Source organism: Dermacentor albipictus, chromosome 8 (assembly GCF_038994185.2).
Source record: "Dermacentor albipictus isolate Rhodes 1998 colony chromosome 8, USDA_Dalb.pri_finalv2, whole genome shotgun sequence".
NCBI lineage: Eukaryota > Metazoa > Arthropoda > Arachnida > Ixodida > Ixodidae > Dermacentor > Dermacentor albipictus.
The window spans coordinates 88,086,517-88,108,863 of NC_091828.1; the positions used below are offsets into that span (position 1 = coordinate 88,086,517).

Genomic DNA, 22,347 nt, shown 5'->3' on the forward strand with positions numbered 1-22,347 from the left:
GTCAGACCGGGATGGCTTGGTCAAAGTCCTCGAGGCTTGCCGCGATCGCTTCTCAAAGGCGTTTCTGTAGCGCCCACCCGATGACAGTATTAACGCACAGAGAGCTACAAACTCAAAGTTCGACGACTACACAGCACACAGACCGCGAAGTTCACACCGTATCCGTTCAGAAGCAATGTAGCGAGGCACCGCGTATCGCCACCTCTGAAAGGCGTCATGTGTGAATCGCGTACTTCAGCCGGACTCCTCCTCGCCCGTCCCTCTGGATGCGCTGCGCCACCGCAAATTTCGCGCCTGGCGCATGTCTGAACACTTTGTCTGAATATACACTCAACGCGGATTCGTTTTCAGCCAGCACGGATAAATTTTGACTTTCGTTTTTTTTTCTTGTCACTGAAGACACGCCCAGGGATCCAAGATGGCGTCCAAGGAGGTCCGTTGAAATGTGGCACGTACCAAGTAGCACACGTCCAGTCGGCCAATTTGGTGCAGAGGGTTTCATTAGATTGGTTTGGATTGTAAAACTTTATTTGTCCAACAGATGTAGGGAAGGCTTTAAGCCTTCCCACCTAGACGGCGGCCAGGAGTCCTTGGACCCTAGCGGCGGTTTCGGCCAGTCGGACGGTCTTCAGTTGAACTCCGGATCGGAGCTCTGAGGGAAGAATAAAGTCTTTAGAACAATGGGAGGCCTTATTACTCAGGTTTCATTAGAGAAAGGCAAACACCCAGTGTTACATACCTCAGCATGGCAGCCCGATACCCTACCTATTCGACCATTGACTACCTAGTGTCTCAAGGTGACGGGAAAAACGGTTAGCCATGGACAAACATACTCCAAACTGGGTGAACTTCCCAAAGTGCCAATCACACTTACAAAGTGACGGCGCGTTTCTTCCCCCGCTTTCCCCGCTTGTGCGCGTGAGATTGAACATACACTTGCAAAGGCGCTGCCGGCAATTGACCCGCCAGAACTACGCTTATCAAGTGCGGCAGTCGCCAAACAAGTGGTCTCCGAATTCTCGCCCTGCGAGCGACATCTCAGAGTCCATGCATCACTCGTGGCGAGGTCTATAGCCGCGAGAATGGAGTTCAACCGCCATTGTCCCAGCGACGTTTGAACACTGGTATTTCAATCTGCAAGCAATATGGGTCACAAGTTCGGTTCATCCGTTTATTTGGCGATTCAAGCAGACACATATAGCTATTTCCACACTTCTTTAGCTCAATGTCGTGCTCTGTGAAAAGACAAGATCGTTTGATACCTCGGAGTACTACGATATAAGCCAGTGAAATTCGTCAGGAGAGTTCATCTTGGGAGTCGTAAGGCTTCTTGGGGGGTTTCGGCTCACCGCGATTCAAAACTTACCGATGTCTGAGGGCTGCCGAGACTCCTGAAATTAGCAACCAACACTGAAATGTGTGACATTACCCGGGGAAGTTGCTGAACAATCGCCGTTTCGACGGACCAAATTAAAGGCCAACTGCTACAAGACTTCGAACTACGTAAGAGAGCCGTTTCAGATGCTAAAGATATGAAACTGCCTTCAGTGGGAAAACTCTACGGCTGAAATACGAATAGATTTGTCACGAAACGCTCGCGAAGTAGACGTTCCTAATGAAACTGAAAAATACTAATAAAGCGCTGACCAGTTACTACACGCAGGAAATGAAGCAAAACCTGGAAGCTTGCGAACAAGCGCAGCATCTGGGAACGGCCTCAAAGACCGGGAGGCACCCGCGGCGCACTGAAAATCTCGGAGGCCATGCTCTGGAATCTGTGAGCCGGTGAGTACCAGGCGCCGGCGTTGTCTGCCAAGGTGCTGTTTACTGGCTACTAAATGGTAGATTGATTTGGTTTACTACAAGAATGATGGCAGTGTATTCATTGATGGCCACTGCTAGACCTGTAGATTTTACGAGATTGCTTCCAAAGTGCAAGGTGCCACTCGTATATAACCAATTAAGTTTCGTTTCCTAGCAGTTTGCCCTATTTAAAGGGACCGACAACCAACTTTTGTGGTGCCGTATCTTGCGATGCAATAAAAGCTTACCGGTAGGTGTGTCCATTCCTGCCGTGGTAACGCGGGAAACGCCGTAAGACATTTTTTAAAAAGATGTTTTTTTTTCGATCTGCAGTCGCGATCGTGCTCACGAAGTCGCACGCCAGAAAACGTGCTGGAAACAGCGATAGGCGAGTGCGATAGCGATTGTACGTCGGCATTGGTGGGAATCGGCAGGATGTGCCAGTATACAGTGCTAGTCGTGGAGTGCTGGCAACCCTTTGCGGCACAATTAGTGGATGGAATTTCCGTATCTCACAGGAGGGAGACCGCAGAACACTTGGCTACTCACTCGCAAACTCAAGCGCGTAGAGGAACGCTCACGTGTGCTGCCATACAATGAGGGACGCGCGGATAGCCGCTCCACTCGTTGCCTCTAAGGCAGCGCCGCTTTTTTAGCGTCAACTTTCCTTAGCTCGTAATAAGCGTAGAGTAAATCGCGAACATGAGGCAATTAGAGACTGCGATTTCAAACAATAACTGCGGCGCACTAAATAACAGCCGACTTACGTGCAGTAATCCGATTGCATCCATATCGAAGTACCAAGTTTCACCGCCAGTTCGCGCCACATGCACAGCTTATGGCGACTATTCCGCGCCAGTTTAAACGCTTGAATTACTACAACCGCCGACAGCATGCATGCTTGCTCGATTCTATCATAGTGCATTGATGTCTCTTCGCTTCCAGAAACATCCCACGACACGTTCTGGGTGGTTCGTTGCCGGATTCCCCCTTAATATGAATGTGCAGCACCGTAAAACACATAAAACGACTGATACTTTTTTCTCTTTGTCCACAGCCGACGAATTCGATGGTTGACCTGACACAGCTTTCTCGGATAGATACAAACGCAGGACTGAAACTTCAGCGCACGTAAAAGTTAGCTCACGTGAAGCCCGCTGTGACCAACGACCCTGACATACAAGATACTATACAGTCACGAACACTCCTGCTCCCATTGACATTTCAAGCTCGTGCTAATTGCTCGGATTGGCGGAGCAAATTAGTGCCAACTCTTGCTGACGTCGCTGCGTTCTCTTGAGCACTAAATTCGTCAAAATGTATGAAAGGACATTAAAGGGAAATACTGAATGAATCCAAATAGCATCTGAATAGCATATGTAAATAAGTGTCCTTAATTACGCGGCCCTATTTACGCGGCACCTGTGCCGTCACGGATTTTGCAATATTTTATCGTAGAATTTATCTTTATTTACGATGTTTTATCTTTGTATGGAGGAAGCGCCCACAAAAGTTGTCAGACTGAGCTTGGTTTTTTTTATTTTAGAGCATAATGATTTTTTGTTAGTGGAATCTCGTTGATACGATTCTGCATAATACGCTTTTGGGATAATGCGTTTATATATTGCGGGCCAATGTCCCACTGGAGCAATGTATTTCCATACGGATAATACGATTTCCGGATGATACATTTTACTTCCCGGTTCCCTTGGAGGTTGCATCAACGAGACTCCATTGCACTGTATTATTTGTCCATATAACCTCGGAAGAATGCCGCCAGAATCTATGACGTCACGGAAAGCTTGAGCTGGATGACAAGCTGTCTGCTGCAGTTCGACAATCCTCTTTAGTGTCCCTTCGATTGTGCTTAAGCACGCCGTCATGTGACGTGATTTAAACAACACATGTCGAACAAATAGGTCCGTGCCTACATTAACACAGCTCTTACGCGTGCCTTCTTTGCTGACCGGAATCGTGTGAAGGACAGGTTATTAGTTTCCTAAAAGGGGGTGGGGGGGGAGGGCAGTCTCTCCGCCGATAGTTGGTGCAATAACGTCTGTGAATGGTGAAAGCTACGCGGACCCCTTCTAAAACAGCACTTTGCGGAAGAATAAGGATGCTGAAAAGCTTTCGAGTTCAACATGCTCGCAACAAATACTCTCGATTAGGTGTGCCGCTGTACCACATAAGGTTTGCAGGGAAGCACATCATCCCTGCAGTAAATTACGGCGCACCTTATATGCCTGTACATCAATTTTTTTTTCTTGAATCTACAAAACTTACGCGCGCGCATGCTTTGCGGCTCCAGGCGGTATTCTGGAATCACCTTGACTAAGATCTTTCCTCAAGTAGAAGAAAAAAGTTCCCTGAACTTAAAAACCGTCTTTTGAGGAGCACACACCTCAAACGTCTGGAATTACAAGCGTTACTGAATCCGCGCAAGAGGAAACACATTGGCCCTACGCCTTTCTCTAGGACGCGTGGCATAGCTAACACGACAAATCGAAGAGCTGACTGAGATAAAAGAGTTTTCAGTGATAACACTTAATCCTTGAGCGAAATGAGATTTCGCCCCCGTGTCGCATCTCTCACTCAAAAAACAAAAAAAAATGTCCAGCAAGGCTCGCGCACCTTGAGCGCACCTATATGCGCACCTCGCGCATATGAGCCCTGATGCACATCAGGGCTCATATTTTCAGCTTTCATTACATAAAGTCTCTCTCTCTCTCTCTCTACAACGCGGATTCCTCAAACGCCTGTCACCACCGAGACGCAGCGATGCCGAACTAGGTTCCGCAAACGGAGCAGTTCATGCCAAGCAAACACCTTCGGCAAACCTCGAAACGTTCCGCAGAAGTGGGGAACAAGTTCATTTCCGATGCACTCGATTACGAGAGAGAGAGAGAGGAAGAAAAAATTCACTCTGTTCGTTTGATACAGACCATCGATCGGTGTGGTCGCTCTCGGACTGGCACCACACGACGCCCGCAAGCACGCCCGCAAGCACGCCCACAAGCACGCCCACAAGAAACGAAAACACTCGTATGCCAAAGACGTGTGTCTCTCAACGCATCTGTCCTCCAGACTACAGCCTGGAATCGGCCACCTCTCCGGGGTCTTCGAAGGCCACCCGTCTCTGCTCCACCGCCCTGAGCAGCTTCTTCCGCGGTCCCAGGGGCACGCCCATGGCCTTGACGTCTTCCTCGCCGAGCAGCGTCAGCGCGTCCAGGTCCACCTTCTCCCCCGAGAACAGGTCCACGTACTCGGCCAGTCCGTGGGCGGAGAGGAACACCACGATCGCCGGGGTCGCGCCGCCATCCTCCTCTTCGTCTTCTTCGTCCTCCTCGTAGTAGACGTCCTCGACGTCCTCCCAGGGCAGGACGCTCTGCCGCTGCGCCAGGCTGCCCGCCGAGCCGATGGCGTCGACCACGCTGCCGCAGGGCACGTCGATGCTGCCGGCTTCCTCGTCGTCCATGCGACACGACGGCAGGGACAGCAGGGTGCCCGAGATGGAGTTGCGAAACGCCACGCTGCCGAAGCCCGGCCGCTCGAACATGCTCGAGCCCGTCATGGGCTCGTCCTCGCCCAGGCCGGAGCCCGGGCGCGTGCCCAGGTCGGGCTCGCTGATGGCCCGCGAGAGGTCGCCCGCGGGCGAGCCGGAGTCCAGGAAGTCGGGCAGGCCGGGCCGCGAGGAAGGGGGCGAGCTCCTCGGCGGAGCCCTTGGGCACGAAGACGACCTCGGCGTCGCGCTGGAGGCCCGTCAGCGAGCGGATCGACTTCTTGCCGTCGCTGTCCAGGGTCCGCACCTGCGACGGGGTTTTGAATGAGCAGCCGTCTCGAGCCACGCGATTGGTGGAATCGAGAACTGGTGCGCACAAGGAGGCGGGAACGAACGGAGTGTGGCACACAGACAGGTCCCTGACTCGGAACTAAGAAATTTCTTTGGCAGCACCCGTAACATATACATATAAGGGCATTCGTATTCTTTAAGTGCGCAGACAACAGATGCGCTAGTTGCGAGTCGGACGAAAACCGCTCGATGCTCAGCTCCTGGCACGACTATGTTATAAGCAGGGGATACGTAGTACGCGGTCCACCAAGTTCTTGCCTGTACAGAGCTTGAAAGAAAAGGCTGCGGGGCGAAGAAAGAAATCGATATCCTTGCGCATAGCTGCTTGGTTTAAAGGACTACGCCTGTGAGCAACTGTAGGGACCTAGACGCATAAGTCACAAATTGTCCAACGAGATCTCACGAACTTAAGTGTATTCCTGTGGGCAAGAGCAGTCACCTGGACACGTAAGTCACAAAGTGTCCAGTGCGATTTCACGAACCTAAGTAGCTGCTTTGGTATATATAGTACTCTCTTATTTGCGTTGCTGCAAATACTCGGAGTCCAGCGCGACGTGCGACTCGTCTGAAACATGCCTGTTACGAACTGCTGGAACCTCGTGCAACCTGTAGGAAGCGTATTGGGTCCGTATTGTTGGTACGACTTGTCTCGCATCGGATCGGACGCGGAATTGTACCGGGTGTCTCCTGCTTACCCTAGCGAGAACAATGACGTCGATGCTATGGATATCCTATGGACATCCGCTACGGGACACGGATATCCTGGGGATGTGTCGATGTGTCGGACGTCCCTCACAAGATAACTCACATGGCCGCACTCTGCGAAACTGAAAGTGGACTTTCAGCGGATGTCCCAGCTATTTGTCTCCGAAACCATGCATGGACGTTGGGACATGGTTCGGATGTCTTATGTACAAAGTGTTTTCACTGGGACCATAGCAGATGGTACGTTCGCGCGTTCGCGCTTTAGTGCTCGTCGAATGTACGTCACACGCGTTGCATATATAGACGTGCCCATCGAAGCATGCGCATTTACTGCTTACCGTCGTGTTCTACAAAACTTACGGTCCATCTTACGACTGGTAAACAAACAAGATAACCAATAAGCTTCTAACAAGGTTCCAGCAATTTACGTCGCACGTATTACGCATCGTACTTCCACCTTACGAAGTTTATTCTGTTCATGTCGTGCTTGGAAACCATGCCGCATGTCGTACGACCGGTCGCACCAACGAAAAGATTCCAGCAATGTACGTCACATGTATTACGTATCGGACGTCCACCTTACCACCTTTATTGCGGTAATGTCGCTCTTAGAAATCATGCGGTCAGTCGTACCGAAAAGACGTCAGACAAGCTTTTCAAAATGTTTCCAAACTGTGTGCGTCGCATGTAATACGTGTCGCACGCCCCCCTCCCCCCCTCCTTTCTGCGTGTATCATGCCTAAGACGTGTGCATACAAACTGTTCAATCCATCGTACGACCGGTCGTACCTGCGAAACAAGGTTTCATCGATATACGACATACGAATTACGTATCGAACGCCAACGTACACTCCTGCTTACGCATAGCATACGTAGAAACCATTCGATCTGTCGCACGAGTCGTGCCAACAACACGTCCAACACATAAACAGTTCCAAGAATCCCAACAACCGTCTTTTTCCGAAGCGTCATCCTAGTGAACGGACAGTGTTGGCGCACAAGTGCTAAAGGATAGAAAGTTGGGCGAGTTGGTACGGTAACACATTCTTGCATTGTAGCGCGAAGTGACACAGACAGAGAGAGACTAGAAGCAGGCAGGACGAGCACTGAAATAGCGCTCGTCCTGTGTCTGCTTATAGTCTCTGTCCGTGTCACTTCGCGCTACAATCCAAGCACAGGTGCTGTTTGCCACTTATTGGGTGCTCCGCTTCTTGGAATCTGATGGGACCTCTCGGATACCCGCGCCTCGTACGTCGTCGTCTTTCGATACGACTGCAGTCATGCGTGCGCCAGATCGGATGCGAAATTGTACAGTGCCGTGACCTGCTCCGCACGTGCATGTTTCCAACTTCGGAACGGCACAACGTATACGACTGTCGCTATATGATCGCCCTTCGCGGCCGTCCCGGCTCTCTCTCTCTCTCTCACTTGTGTACCACGCCGTGAACAGCGAGCTGCACAGTTTGCACACGTGCCTTGTTGAAGTCCCCGGGGTCGGTGTTCTGCTTGCACAGGTGCACCTTCTTAGAGACGGCGCCGAGTCCCTTGCGGCTCGACACCGTGGTCTAGGTTCCCGTGCTGACCATGTCCGAGAACTTGGGCGCCCGCGTGTTTTGCAGGGTGCCCCGGCCGTCGCCCACGTGAAGCGGGATCAGAGCGCTGTGCACGCCGTTGTTGGCCTCGACCAGCAGCTCCACCTGCAGAGAGGAGATCGATTGATTGGATCACTGATGATTGATTGATTGGCTGAATGGCTCATTGATTGATTGGCTGACTGACTGAGTTGAGTTGAGTTGAGTGGTTGTAGGCTGCTGGTGGGATTAATCTTGCAGTAGCTGCCGGCAATTTCTCCACCATAGCGACACTTAAAATATATAAATCATATAAATCAGACACGGACCTCACAACTACACATAGTCACTCCTAAGGTCACCATGTGGAGGCCAAATCCGTGTCCTGCAGGTAAATTAAAAGAAGGCGAGAAACCTAGCTCCTTCCTATCTAACTGGTTCCTGCGCGGGAAAACAATGTCCTGAAGAGAACTATGGGGAATTCCTGTCAGACGCCAACCCTAAGACAGCGCAGGCGTTCGCCTGCCACCACATGAGGACCCCCTCTTCAGTGAAGGTAAACTTTAACCTTTGTCTATAATCACATTCACTCTTAATCTCGAAATGAACCCTATAATACCCGTATATACTGCTGTTATACAAAACGATATTTTGACCTGTTCTACAATATGCATCCGTCGTTTCATTCCGCGGCAAACAATGCGAAATAAGCTCGCACAGTAACGCTCAACAAAAATCTATCCGTTTCCTTTGCCAAAATTACAGCCGCAGTTTCTCACCAACACAGGCTCAACATCGTTGAAAATTGAGCCATTACTTTCACGTTATCACATTCGAGGCTTAAAACTTTTATATGCAACTAACAACTCCAACTTGGGTCTTTCTGATTGTAACTATGTCACATTTACTAACGCAAGTAGTACCCGTAGCTCCATCGCCTTCAACATGACACCTATTTGCGCCGTCACTAACACATTCAATTAGAGTTTTTTTTCCACGTACAATAGGGCTTTGGAATTTGCTACTTTATAACATTCGTGCACTATCACTAAATGATTTCATAGTAGCCACTGGTAAGCACTTCGCTAACATGTAAAGCCCTTCTTTTCGATCATTCATCTTTTTGTGCTTATGTGTGTTTATAATGTGTAATGTATAGTAATGGATAATATTCCCACTCCCACTATAGCCTTATATTGGGGTGCAGTATAAATGAGTAAATTAATAAATATATCAAAAAATAAATAAATAGTGCTACATGCCTAGTGGTACATTCCCAGTGACCTATGTTGGCGTGAAAAAGGTTTGTTAAAGAGTGGTACATATCCATTCACCCACACTCTGTGAACCAAGTTGAGCTAATGGTAGCTTTCGAACGGACTTATGAATAAGTATATAAATAAATAAATTAATTAATAAATAATAAATAATAAATAGTGGCACTTGCCTTGTGGTTCTTTCCCAGAACCCGAGTTGGGCCAATGGTTAGATTCGAACTGGGTTCCCCCAGCACACCAGCCCGGTGCTCTCCCCTTTTGAGCACGGTCTGCCCACTGACTCATAGCGGGAAAACCGTCACAGACAGAGATTCTGGACAACATTCTGGAAACAACGCGAAGCATATTAAGAATCCTGATCTCATTAAAAACCCCGAGACCTGATGATGGGACGAACACTGGAGCCCCGCACAAACCCCGAATAAAGTGTGAGCCGCGAATGGCTTTCCAATTTCACCCAATCCCGTGCCAGCAATGAAAGGAAAGGAAGATCGCGTAACGCCATGAAAACACTGGCGCCGCCGCCTGTCGCCGTTCAGATAAGTTATCGGAAAGATGGGTAAGTATAATAAAGAAAATATTTAACGGGGCGCCCTATGTCATGAACTCCAGGCAAGATGTTTTGAGTTCAGACTGGTGCATGGGGCATTCAGCGCACCAAGCTTGTATTTGTAAGTTCTGACTATAGCTTGTACTTGTAAGTTCACGTTGGCGCGTAGTTAACTGGCCCTACCGCTTGCGACATTATTTTCACTGTATTTTGCTGTAGCCTGTTCGAAAAAGGAAGCGCAGATATTGTACCTTACGGGAAGGCAGACTGATACATGCATATTGTTCCGGCTTCATTGAGAGCGCCTTCATCAATGCGTTATTCAAATCGCTATACCCGGTATACCAGTTACCTATGCCATTAACCCCTGATTAACTGAGGGAATTCCGCACACGAATATCAGGGCACGATAGAGGAAAGTATGATATTTTTACAAAGGCTTGAAAACATCTCGAAAATTGACCATAATTTTTTTTTGTAAGTGCTCTTCGATATTTACAGGCCTGCTTCCATAATGATACGTACAGCATCAGGTTTGGCTGACATTTTTTTCTTGGGAACAACTTTCGCGTAAGATTTCTTTATGAATATATACCCAAATTTTGCACGGAATTGACCTAGGTACTTTATGCGCTTACATCTACATCTACGTCTGAGACCATGGCCAGCTCTCCATTCGTGTTACATGCGCTATTCCTCTTGACAGCGTTGCCAGCCGAATCCGTTCGGCCGGCCGGGACGCCGATCAGAGAGAGAGAGAGAGAGAAACTTTATTTTGATACCTTCACGGACTTAGCCTCTCGTGGTCTCGGTCGTCTTGGGCGCAGGCGACTTGGAGCCTCTTCCAGCAAGGGTGGGCCCCTATTCCAGGGCTCCACTGAGTCTAGCTACCTCACTAGCGTGCTGCACTAAGGCCCTTTCGGCCGTGAGCTCGCAGCTGGTAAGCCGACTCTCCCATTGCTCCGCACTCGGGTTATTGTGTTGGTGGAATGAGTTATTGTGTTTACATTCCCATGTGACATGGTATAGTGTGGGTCTGGCCCCGCACCATGGGCAGGTGTCTCTGTATTGTGTTGGGTACATTTTGTTTAGGATGTATAAATTTGGGAAGGAGTTTGTCTCCAATCTGCGCCAACTCGTTGCTTCCTCCTGCGTTAGGACTTTGTGCGGTGGGGGATATTTGGCTCTCGTCCCTCTGTATAAGTTTAGGATTTCTGTGTATCCTCCCTCACAAGCGTGTGGGTGATACTACGGGGCGCGCGACTGCTCTGCTCGGAACGTGGTCTCTCGAGCTAGGCTCTCTGCCCTTTCGGTGCCCTCTATGCCTGCGTGGGCTGGAATCCAAATTAACTTGTGCGTAACGTTCCTCTCGGCGAAGTTGGCTCCGCCTAGAATTCTGAGGGCGGCTTTGCTAATCCTGCCCCTCGTGTAATTTCTGCACGCTTCCTTCGAGTCTGTTAAGATGTTTAGAGGCCTGCCTGTCCTATATCCTTCTACTGCCGCCAGCGCCACGGCAATTTCTTCGGCCTCCGCTGTGTAGGCTGCCTTTGCCGTCACACATGTGATCAGATTCCCGTCGCCATCCACCACCACCGCCGTGGCCGTGCGCTTCCCTTCTCGCGGGTACGTGGCAGCATCTGTGTACACCGTGTTCTCTAGTAGCGCGAGTGTCTTTTCCACGTATTCGGCTCGCGCCTGCCTTCTGCTCTCGTGGAGGTTGGGGTCCATGTTCTTAGGTACTGGCCTAAAGCTTATTGTTTTTCTTAAGCAGTCGGGCACGTCTGCGTATCTATCTACGTGTCCACTCGTGTCCCGTCCCAGCCTAGTCAGGAGCGCTCTCCCTGCAGGGGTGCTTTTGAGTCTGGCTTTTTGCGTTTCATGCAGGGCTTCCGCCAGTTCGCTGAAAGTGTTGCTGATGCCCAGTTGGAGCAGTTTTTCGTTTGAAGTGTTTTTTGGCAGATGGAGAGGCGTCTTGTATGCTTTCCTGATTATCGTGTCCGCCTGTTCCCTCTCTCCTTTGGTCATCGCGTGGTACGGTAGCGAGTAGATGACTCGGCTGACGACCAGGCTGCCGACGAGTTTGAGTGTGTCTTCCTCTTTTATGCCGTATCTTTTTTGGGAGACCCTGTTGATCATCCGGCCCACCTGCTCCATCACTTTGCTCAGCTGGCTGATGGTGTGGCTGCATTTTCTGCTGCCCTGTAGCCACATGCCCAGGATTTTGATCATATTCTTTTCCGGGATGTTTTGACCATCAAGCGTTACTTCAAGCGTGCTTGGGTGGGGTGTCTACCTACTCTCAGTAATTCAGATTTTTCTGTGAAGCATACCAGTCCCCTTTCTCTGGTGTACTTTTCGACACAGCGCGCAGCCTCTTGTAGCTTCTCTTGTTTTTCTCCCAGTGAACCTTGCGTGACCCAAACCGTGACGTCGTCCGCGTACATCGCGTGTTGGATGCCCTGAATCTCGCCGAGTCGTTTTGCCAGGCCGATCATGGCCACATTAAATAGGACGGGCGATATCACGGAGCCTTGGGGTGTGCCTTTATATGGTGTGGAGAAGGTGTCGCTCCTCAACTCCCCCAGTCCTACCGTTGCCGTTCTGTCGGTTAGGAAGTCCTTGACGTAGTCGTGTACTTTCCTTCCGCAGTTGGTGTTGTTGAGGCCCTCCATTATGGCCGCGTGGCTGACGTTGTCAAAGGCGCCTTTGATGTCGAGCGCCATCGCAACGTTTTCACCCGCCTTGGGCATTGTGTCGAGTACCTCCTCTTTGAGTTGCAGGAGGATGTCCTGCGTCGATAGGTTGGCCCTGAAGCCATACATGCTGTCAGGGTACCACCTCCCGTTCTCCAGGTGCTGCTGGATCCTTCTGGTGACTATTCTCTCATACAGTTTTCCCAGGCACGACGTAAGCGAGATCGGCCTGAGGTTCTCGATCTGTAGTTTCTTGCCCGGCTTGGGTATCATGACCACAATGGCGTGTTTTCATTCCGCCGGTACCTTCCCCTCTTGTCAGAGCGTGTTGAGGTACGACGTCAGCTGATCGAATGCCTCGTGGATTAGGTTTTTTATGAGCGAGTTTCGAATCTTGTCCGCTCCCGCCGCTGTATTCTTGGTGGCCGCTCTCACGGCCTCGGTGACCTCCTCTCTTGGGATGGGTCGGTCCATTTTCGGGTTTTCCTCAGCGAGATAATCTCCTTTGTAACCTTCGATTTGGTCTTTCCCGTAGCATTTATCTCGGACTTCTTTCAGGAGCTGCTCTTCGGAACCTCCGTACTGGTGGGCCAGTCTTTGGATCGATTTGCCGCTTTCGGACTTGTTCTTGCTAGGGTCCATTAGGGCCTTGAGGATGCGCCACGTTTTGGCCGTACTTAGGGTCCCGTTCAGCGAGTTACTAAACTGTTGCCACCCCTGTCTGGCCAGCTGCGTCGCGTACTCCTCCGTCTGCTTAGTGATGTCCGCTATCTTCTTCTTTAGCTTCTTATTTAGCTTTTCTCTTTTCCATCTCTTGGTGAGCCCACGTCTAGCCTCCCAGAGCCTGAGGAGCCGCTTGTCTACCTCCGGTGTTTGTTCGGTTCTATGCACTTCTTGCGTGTACATTTCCTGAATTTGCTTGAGTTGCTGGCCACACTTTTCAACCGAGGTAATATTACCCTTTAGCTGTCAGAAGATGCTTGAAGCCTTCCTTGATTTCATCCAGCTTCCTCTGCGTGTTACAGAATAATAATTTTGTCTATGTTCTTAGGTTTGACCGATTAGAGAATAACAATAAAGTCGCGCGATTACGATACTCCCTAGTGCGAAATTTAAGCGCAGTTGTATGCGCGTTTTCATCTTTCGATATATCGAGGCAAGGAATTGGGGACCAATATCACTCCAGCGACTGGCACTAGGCTTTGCCGTTAGCGCTATCGACGGAGGAGGGGCAGCTTGAGAACGCTGGCATGATGATCGGCATCGGAGCAAGCTGCAGTAGAAAACGACGACGAACGCACGAGCAATCCAGGAAAAGGCGCCCAAGAGCTGCGTTTTAAAAACCATACGAATACATGGAAACGTTTGTATAGGCAGTAATTGAACGAGATCCTTTGAGCAAAGTTTATTTTGGATTGTTGGCCAGACGAGCAAATCGTAATTTCGTCATCTGTGCAAGCACTGTGTCTACTAATTTCCCGACCTTCATCAGGCTGACAAACGAAAGTGTGCAATCATTCAACCTCCGTATGTTGAGTCTGCAGTTCCACTTTAAAAACGTTTTCGTGAGGAGAGGAGTGCCGGAGGAGATTTCTCGGCACCTAAAAATCGTGGTTGTGGATCACAACTTCATCAATCAATCAATCAATCAATCAATCAATCAATCAATCAATCAATCAATCAATCAATCAATCAATCAATCAATCAATCAATCAATCAATCAATCAATCAATCAATCAATCAATCAATCAATCATTTATTTACAGTTTCGTTAAATTTAAAATTGGCAACAGTAATGAAATCATTTCTGTAGCAACAAATGTTTGTCGCCGTCTTCGATATTTCCTGCCTATCTACACTGGTCAACGACGAACGACCACCACGGACATGGCGGTGCCTTATTGTGCCTCCCTTGACGCTCGCGTTCTCTGCAGACGAGCAGCTGAAGGAGCGATGGCGTCGGCTCTTGCGTCCGCTCTTTCTCCCGCGGGTGCTCTCCGAGTCGGCGGTGGACGTCGCTCGGCGACTGCCTTTGTGCATGCGGCCACCTCGGCCGCTGCGGGACGAGTGTCGGGATCTGCCACGGCTCCTTCCCCCCGCGGCATGGTGGCTGCTGCTGCCGGAGTGGTGACTACGGGAGCAGTGGCGACGCCTGGTACCCTTGGCAGAGGCCGAGCAGCCATGGCTCTGGAGTCTTGCGGCTCAGTCGGGGGGCCTTTTGTCGGCGTCCCTTGCTGGTGGATGGGACGTTCTCATCGGCATCTGGCACCGGTTCATCGGGGCCTTTCTTGTCTTACCAGAAGCCCTGGTGGTGATGGCTTTCTGCAAGGCCGGCTTCACTGACCTGGACCTCATTGTTGGTGTAGGCGAATTCTTGGTCGCGTTCCCGCGCGGCCGCTTGACGGCGGGCGCCTCTTGAGACGGACTGCTCCCATCGTCGGCAGCGGCCGGCTTTCGCTTCGCCCAGGTCGTCTTGCGGCTGGCCGCCTCATTGTTGGCTGTGCCCTCCTCCCGCGTCATGGCGGCAGCAGCTGGGCGCACTCCTTCGGCCTCGGTCTTCCGTCGGTGCTCGCTCCCGCAGTCTCGTCACCGTCGTCGTCAGCCGGAATGCACTCGAAGGTTGGGCTTCAGGGGGAGCAGTGCTGGCAGTGGGAGGACGGCCTCCTTCAGCGCTCCAAGCGAAATCTGTTCTGGCCAGTCGAGCAGCGTTCGCGAGCCCCGTGGATTAGCGCGTGGAGTGGCGGGCTTCTTTCTCCTTCGTCTCGCCAATTTTCTCGCTGGTGTAGAGGTCGCCAGATGTGTTTGTCTGGGTATCTCTTGACCACACCGGCGTTGCTTCCTTTATTCTCGCACACGATTAAACTTCACTTGTCGTTACGACGCCAGAGCGCCTCCCTGCGTCCCCTCTCGGCATGCGGCACCGCTACCGCCTCGACATTGGGAACAAAACACTCTACGTCCAGTCAGAAGTGGCCGGTTGAAGACCTTTGTTTGCTCTCGTCTATCGAGCGCTAAGCGAGATGGCCAACGAGAAACTTGCGTCCGATTTGAAGTGGCTCGCAATCTCCGTACGGCAACTCGACGCGTTCGACTTCAACCACGTTGCGTTCTGGCCAGTGTGGAGAACACTTTATCAGGATTACGCCGCGCCCTCTGCGGTTGGCCACACCTTGCAGAAGTACAAGTGCACTAACTTCTATATGGTATAAGCACTGAAAGTCGTCCCCGTTTTGAAACCTTCTCGCTTTCCGTGGACCAGGTGCGGTGCCTGGAGATTTTCGTCAAACGTTTCGCCGAGATGTTTGTATACCAAACAAAACGAACTTTACGAATCTTCTCGGTTTCGCAAGTGCGCTAGGGAACGGGGCGCAGGCGTCGATGCTTATTTCGGCCAATTGTGGTGGCTCGTCAAGGGTGGCAACTGCCAGTCTCCTCGTGTTGAAGAGCGTCTCGGACGCGAAAGATTCGAGGATGACCTGAGATTTTATCGCAATGATTTTATCGCCATTAATCCATTGATCGGGCATTCAGCAACAGGGAAGCGGCTATTGTCGGACTGCTGCACCCACCCATCATATATATATATATATATATATATATATATATATATATATATATATATATATATATATATATATATATATATATGATGAGTTATCGGAAAGATAAGTAAGTAATAATCGCATTTTATCGCTAATAATCCACTGATCGGGCATTCAGCAAGAAACCGGGGAAGAAGGTATTGTCAGCCTGCAGCACCCACCTATATATATACATATATATATATATATATATATATATATATTACGCCTAACCTTCATATTTCGACCTTGTGTCAAAAAGCCATAGGCAAACTGTCCTTTTTAAAGAGGAGACTGCGCGCAGCACCACCACACCTCAAACTAAATGCTTACGCAACACTAATAAGATCATGCTTAGACTACGCTGATCTAATCCGGAGCCCTCATCAAAAATGCCTTATAAATAAAATACAAGGCATACAAAAATTATCAATTAGTTTTGTATATTCGGACTATAAAAGGCAGTCCAGAATCTCAGGTCTGCTGGCAAGGGCAAACATAAAATCCCTCTCGCAGGGAAGAGTAATTTCGTGACTAAAATTCTTCTACCAATTGTACCATGGTCATTTCCAGAGAGCACGTTCCCATTACCTGGAAGATCTTCCAAAACACTCAACCAGACTAAATCATTCCAAAACAATCTGTCTTCCCCCAAGTCGTGTTAATGTTCACAAGCATTCCCTTTTTCCATGAGCCATTTCCCAGTGGAACAAGTTAACTAACGATATCGTGTGTTGCAATACCATCGACTCCTTTATGAAGCGCATTCAGTGCATTGACTTGTCAGTCAGTCAGTCAAGAACTTTATTGAGGTCCTGAGGGGTCTAAGCCATTGACTTGTCATCATGATTTTTTTTATGCGAAGCATATTACTAGAGCTCAACCCAGCTCCTCAGGCGCGGCGGTGTCGCCTTCAATACCACGTGACACCGTGACGTCAGGACAGAGGAGAAACTGGGCTCCAACTCACGATGTCGCTCGCGGCGTCGCCTTCAAGGCTGACCACGTGACACCGTGACGTCACGACAGAGGAGAAACGGGGCTCCAACTCGCGCCGTCGCTTGCGGCGTCGCAGCGGTATATAAGCAGCTGCGCTTGCCTCTGCTAGACACTCACGAGGTGAGATGCCTACTGGAGACAGAGCTGCTCGTTCGAATGAGAAGCGAAGGTTGCGGTGTGCTACAGAGACTGTTTCTAGGTGGCTTTGCTACGGCGCAGAGACTACGCGCCCCGCATCGGACGCGGTGAGCGTCGAGCAATGCAGCGTTCGGCGCGACAACGAAATGTGCGCCTGAGGAAGCGCCGCATGCCTGAGCTGACGCCGACGACACCGGCTTTTCTGCGACACGGGCTCCTTAACGCTGTCGCGTTAAAATAAAGGCTAGTGTGCTTCGCATGCTGGGCTTAACCTTAGCTAAGCCACAGCCATTTTTTAGTCATTGCATGTCTGTACGACTCCAGCACGGGCGGTGAAGGGCCTGCGGTATATTCAAATAATATATATATATATATATATATATATATATATATATATATATATATATATATATATATATATATATATATATATATATATATATATATATATATATATATATATATATATATATAACGTGCACGTGTGTGAGCGTGGGTGACTGCGCAGGCGTTCGCGTTCCACCCTATGAGGGCCCCCTTTCCATTAAAGCGACACACGGTAAGCTCCGTCTATAGTCACACTCTTAAACCGGGAAAGAGTGATACGGTTTGAGATATACCCGTATTTACTGCTGTTATACAAAACGATAATTCGACCTGGTTTAGAATATGCATCCGTCGTTTCATTCCGCATCGAACAATACGAAATAAGCTCGCATAATAACGTTCAATAAAAATCTATCCGTTTCATTTGCCAAAATTACAGCCGCAGTTTCTCACCAACACAGGCTCAACATTGTTGAAAATTGAGCCATTACTTTCACGTTATCACAGTGAAGGCTTAAAACATTTATATAAAACAAATAACTCCACCTTTGGTCTTTCTGATTGTAACTATATCACATTTACTAACGCAAGTTGTACCCGTAGCTCCATCGCCTTGAACATAACACCTATTTATGCGCTAACTAACACATTTAATTAGAGTTTTTTTTTCCACGTGCCATAGGGCTTTGGAATTCGCTACTTTGTAACATTCGTCCACTATCACTAAATGATTTCATAGCTGCCACCGGTAAGCACTTCGCTAACATGTAAAGCCCTTCCTTTTGATCATTCATCGTGTTGTGCTTATGTGTGTTTTTAATGTGTACTGTACAGTAATGGATAATTTTCCCATTCCTGCTATAGCCCTATATTGTGCTTCAGTATATGTCAATAAATAAATAAATAAATAAATAAATAAATAAATAAATAAATAAATAAATAAATAAATAAAACATATAAAAAATATATAGCGGTACATGCGTAGTAGTACTTTCCCAGAACCCGAGTTGGGCCAATGGTTGGATTCCAACTAGCTTCCCCCAGCACACCAGCCCGGTGCTCTCCCCTTTAGAGCACGGTCTACCCGGTGACTCATGTTGGTGAGAAAATCGTCACAGACATAGATTGTTGGACAACATTCTGGAAACGAGGCGAAGCATGTAAGGAATGCTGATCTCATTAAAACCCCCCGAGACCTGATGTTGGGACGAACACTGGAGCCCCGGCCAAACCCTGAATAAAGTGGGAGCCGCGAATGGCTTTCCAATTTCAACCAATCCCGTGCCAGCAATGAAAGGAAAGGAGGATCACGTAACACCACGAAAACACTGGCGTCGCCATCTGTCGCCGTTCAGATAAGTTATCGGAAAGATGGCTAAGTATAATAGAGAAAATACTTAACGAGGCGCTCCATGTCATGAACTCCACGCAAGATGTTTTGAGTTCAGCAACTGGTGCATGGGGCATTCAGCGCACCAAGCATGTATTTGTAAATTCTGACTATGCGGCCTTCAGGTTGGCGGGTAGTTAACTGGATCTACCGCTTGCGGCATTATTTCCACTGTATTTTGCTGTGGCCTCTTCGAAAAAGGAAGCGCAGATATTATACCTTACGGGAAGCCAGACTGATACATGCATATTGTACCGGCTTCATTGAGTGCGCCTTCATCATTGCGTTAATCAAATCGCTCTAACCGGTATACCACCTAACTATGCCATTAGCCCCTGATTAACTGAGGGAATTCCACAGACGAATATCAGGGCACGATAGAGGAAGGTATGATTTTTTTTTACATTGGCTTGAAAACATTTCGGAAATTCACCATTTTTTTTTTGTAAGTGCTCTTCGATATATATAGGCCTGCTTCCATAATGATACGCACAGCATCAGGTTTGGCTGATATTTTTTTTCTTGGGAGCAATTTTGGCGCAAGATTTCTTTATGAATACGGGCCCAAATATTGCATAAAATTGACCCGCGTACTTTACGCGCTTACATCTACCTCTGAGGCCATGGTCAGCTCTTCACTGTTTTTACATCCACTGTCCATATTGACAGCGTTGCCAACGGTCAGCTTCTCGGTTGGCCGAGACGCCAATCAGAAGCTGCGTGAAGCCTTTCTCGATTTCCTGCCGCTTCCTGCGCATGTTTCACAATGCTAATTTCGTCTATGTCCTTAGGTTTGACCGATTACTGAATAAAAATAAAAAAGGTGCGACGATTACGATACCCCCTCACGCGAAATTTAGGCGCAGTTGTATACGCCTTTTCATTTTTCGATATATCGAGGCAAGGAATTTGGGACCAACATCACTCCAGCGACTGGCAGTAGGCTTTGCCGTTCGCGCCATCGCAGGAGGAGGGGCAGCTTGAGAACGCTGGCGTGATGATCGGCATCGGAGCAAGCTGGAGAAGAAAATGACGGCGAACGCACGAGCAAGCCAGGAAAGTGCGCCCAAGAGCTGCGTTCTAAACACCATACGAATACCTGGAAAACTATTGTGCACGCAGTAGTTGAACGAAAGTAAAGATCATTTGAGCAAAATGTATTTTGAATTGTTGCTAAGACGGGCGAACCATAATTTCTTCATTTGTCCAAGCACTGTGCCTACTAATTTCCCGATCTTCATCAAGCAGACAATATAAAATGTGCAATCATTCAACCTCCGTATGTTCAGTCTCCAGTTCCATTTTTAAAAACGTTTTCGTGAGGAGAGAAGTGCTGGAGGAAATTTCTGGGCACATTTCCTGCCCTAAAGATCGTGGTTGTGGACCACAACATCTTAGATTAATCAATCAATCAATCAATCAATCAATCAATCAATCAATCGATCAATCAATCAATCATTTATTTATTTACAGTTTCGTTAAATATAAAATTGGGAACAGTAAGGCAGTCATTTCTGCAGCAAGAAATGTTTGTCGCCGTCTTCGATATTTCCTGCCCATCTCCACTGGTCGACGACGAACGGCCACCACGGGCGTCGTGGGGGCGCCTGCTTCGGCCGCCCTCGAAGGTCGTGTTCGCTGCAAACGAACTGCTCACGGAGCGGTGGTGTCGGCTCTTGCGTCCCCTCTTCCAGCCGCAGGTGCTGTCCGAGTCGGTGGTAGACTCCCTCGGCGACTGCCTTTGTGCATGCGGCCACCTCAGCCGCTGTGGGACGAGTGTCGGTATCTGCCGCGGCTCCTTCCCCCTCGTGGCATGGTGGCTGCTGCTGCCGGAGTGGTGACTACGGGAGCAGTGGCGACGCTCGGTACCCTTGGCAGTTCCCGAGGAGGCACGGCTCTGGGACGAGCTCCGTGCTCGAGTCTTGCGGCTCACTCTGGGAGCCTTTTGTGGGCGTCCCTTGCTGGTGGACGGGACATTCTCGTCGGCGTCTGGTACCGGTTCAACGGAGGCCTTTCTTGTCTTAGCAGAAGCCCTGGTGGTGATGGCTTGCTGCGCGGCCGGCTTCACTGACCTGGACCTCATCGTTGGTGTAGGCGAATTCTGGGTCGCGTTCCCGCGCGGCCGCTTCACGACGGGCACCTTTTGAGATGGACTGCGCCCATCGTCAGCAGCAGCCGGCTTCCGCTTCGCCGAGGTCGTCGAAGCCCTGGTGGTGATGGCTTTCTTCGCTGCCGGCTTCACTGGCCTGGACCTCATCGTTGGTATAGGCGAATTCTTGGTCGCGTTCCCGCGCGGCCGCTTCACGACGGGCACCTTTTGAGATGGACTGCGCCCATCGTCAGCAGCAGCCGGCTTCCGCTTCGCCGAAGTCGTCGAAGCCCTGGTGGTGATGGCTTTCTGTGCTGCCGGCTTCACTGACCTGGATCTCATCGTTGGTGTAGACGAATTCTTGGTCGCGTTCCCGCGCGGCCTCTTAACGACGGGCGCCTCTTGAGATGGACTGCTCCCATCGTCGGCAGCAGGCGGCTTCCGCTTCGCCCGGGTCGTCTTGCGCCTGGCCGCCTCGTTCTTGGCTGTGCCCTCCTCCCGCATCATGGCGGCAGCAGCTCGGCGCACTCCTTCGGCCTCGGTCTTCCGTCGGTGCTCGCTCCCGCAGTCTCCTCACCGTCGTCGTCAGCCGGAATGTCGTCGAAGGTTGGGCTTCAGGGGGAGCAGTACCGGCAGTGGGAGGACGGCCTCCTTGATCGCTCCAAGCGAAATCTGATCTGGCCAGTCGAGCAGCGTACTCGAGCCCCGTGGAACGGCGCGTGGAGCGGCGGGCTTCTTTCTTCTTCGTCTCGCCAATTTTCTCCCTGGTGTAGAGCTCGCCACCTATGTTTGTCTGGCTATCTGGTGGCGACACCGGCGTTCCTTCCTGTATTCCCACACACAATTAAACTTAACTCGTCGTTACGACGCCAGGGCGCCTCTCTGCGTCCCCTCTCGGCATGCTGTACCGCTACCGCCTCGACATTGGGCACCCGTCACTCCACGTGGTGTAAGAAGTGGCCTGTTGAAGACCTTTGTTTGCTTTCTGCTGCCGAACGCTAAGGAAGATGGCCAACGATAAACGTGCGTCCGATTTGAAGTTCCTCGCAATATCCGTACGGCAACTCAACGCGTTCGACTTCAACCACGTTGCGTCCTCGCCCATATGTAAAACACTTTATCAAAATTACGCCGCGCTCTCTGCGGCCACACGTCTGCAGAAGTACAAGTGCACTAACTTCTATTTGATATGAGCACTGAAAACTTTCCCCATTTTGAAACCTTCTCGCTTTTCGTGGACCAGGTGCGGTGCTACGAGATTTTCATAAAACGTTTCGCCGAGATGTTTGCACACCAAACAAAACGAAGTTTACGAATCATCTCGGATTGGCAAGTGCGCTAAGGAACAGTGCGAAGGCGTCGATGCATATTTCG

General features: G+C 49.8%; 1 protein-coding gene and 1 pseudogene across 1 annotated transcript in view; both read right to left on the reverse strand.

Moving 5' to 3' along the window:
- Window positions 1-4,706: 4,706 nt before the first annotated feature.
- LOC139049281 (pre-mRNA splicing regulator USH1G-like) lies at window positions 4,707-6,725 on the reverse strand (annotated as a pseudogene).
- Window positions 5,470-22,347, reverse strand: part of LOC135911352 (uncharacterized) — a 213,043-nt gene continuing 196,165 nt past the window's right edge. The window contains exons 3-4 of the mRNA XM_070523690.1: window positions 7,834-8,055; window positions 5,470-5,609 (exon numbers count right to left, since the gene is read on the reverse strand). Coding sequence (XP_070379791.1) covers window positions 7,924-8,055 — 132 coding nt within the window. The 3' untranslated portion in view covers window positions 5,470-5,609; window positions 7,834-7,923. The remainder of the gene's footprint in view (window positions 5,610-7,833; window positions 8,056-22,347) is intronic.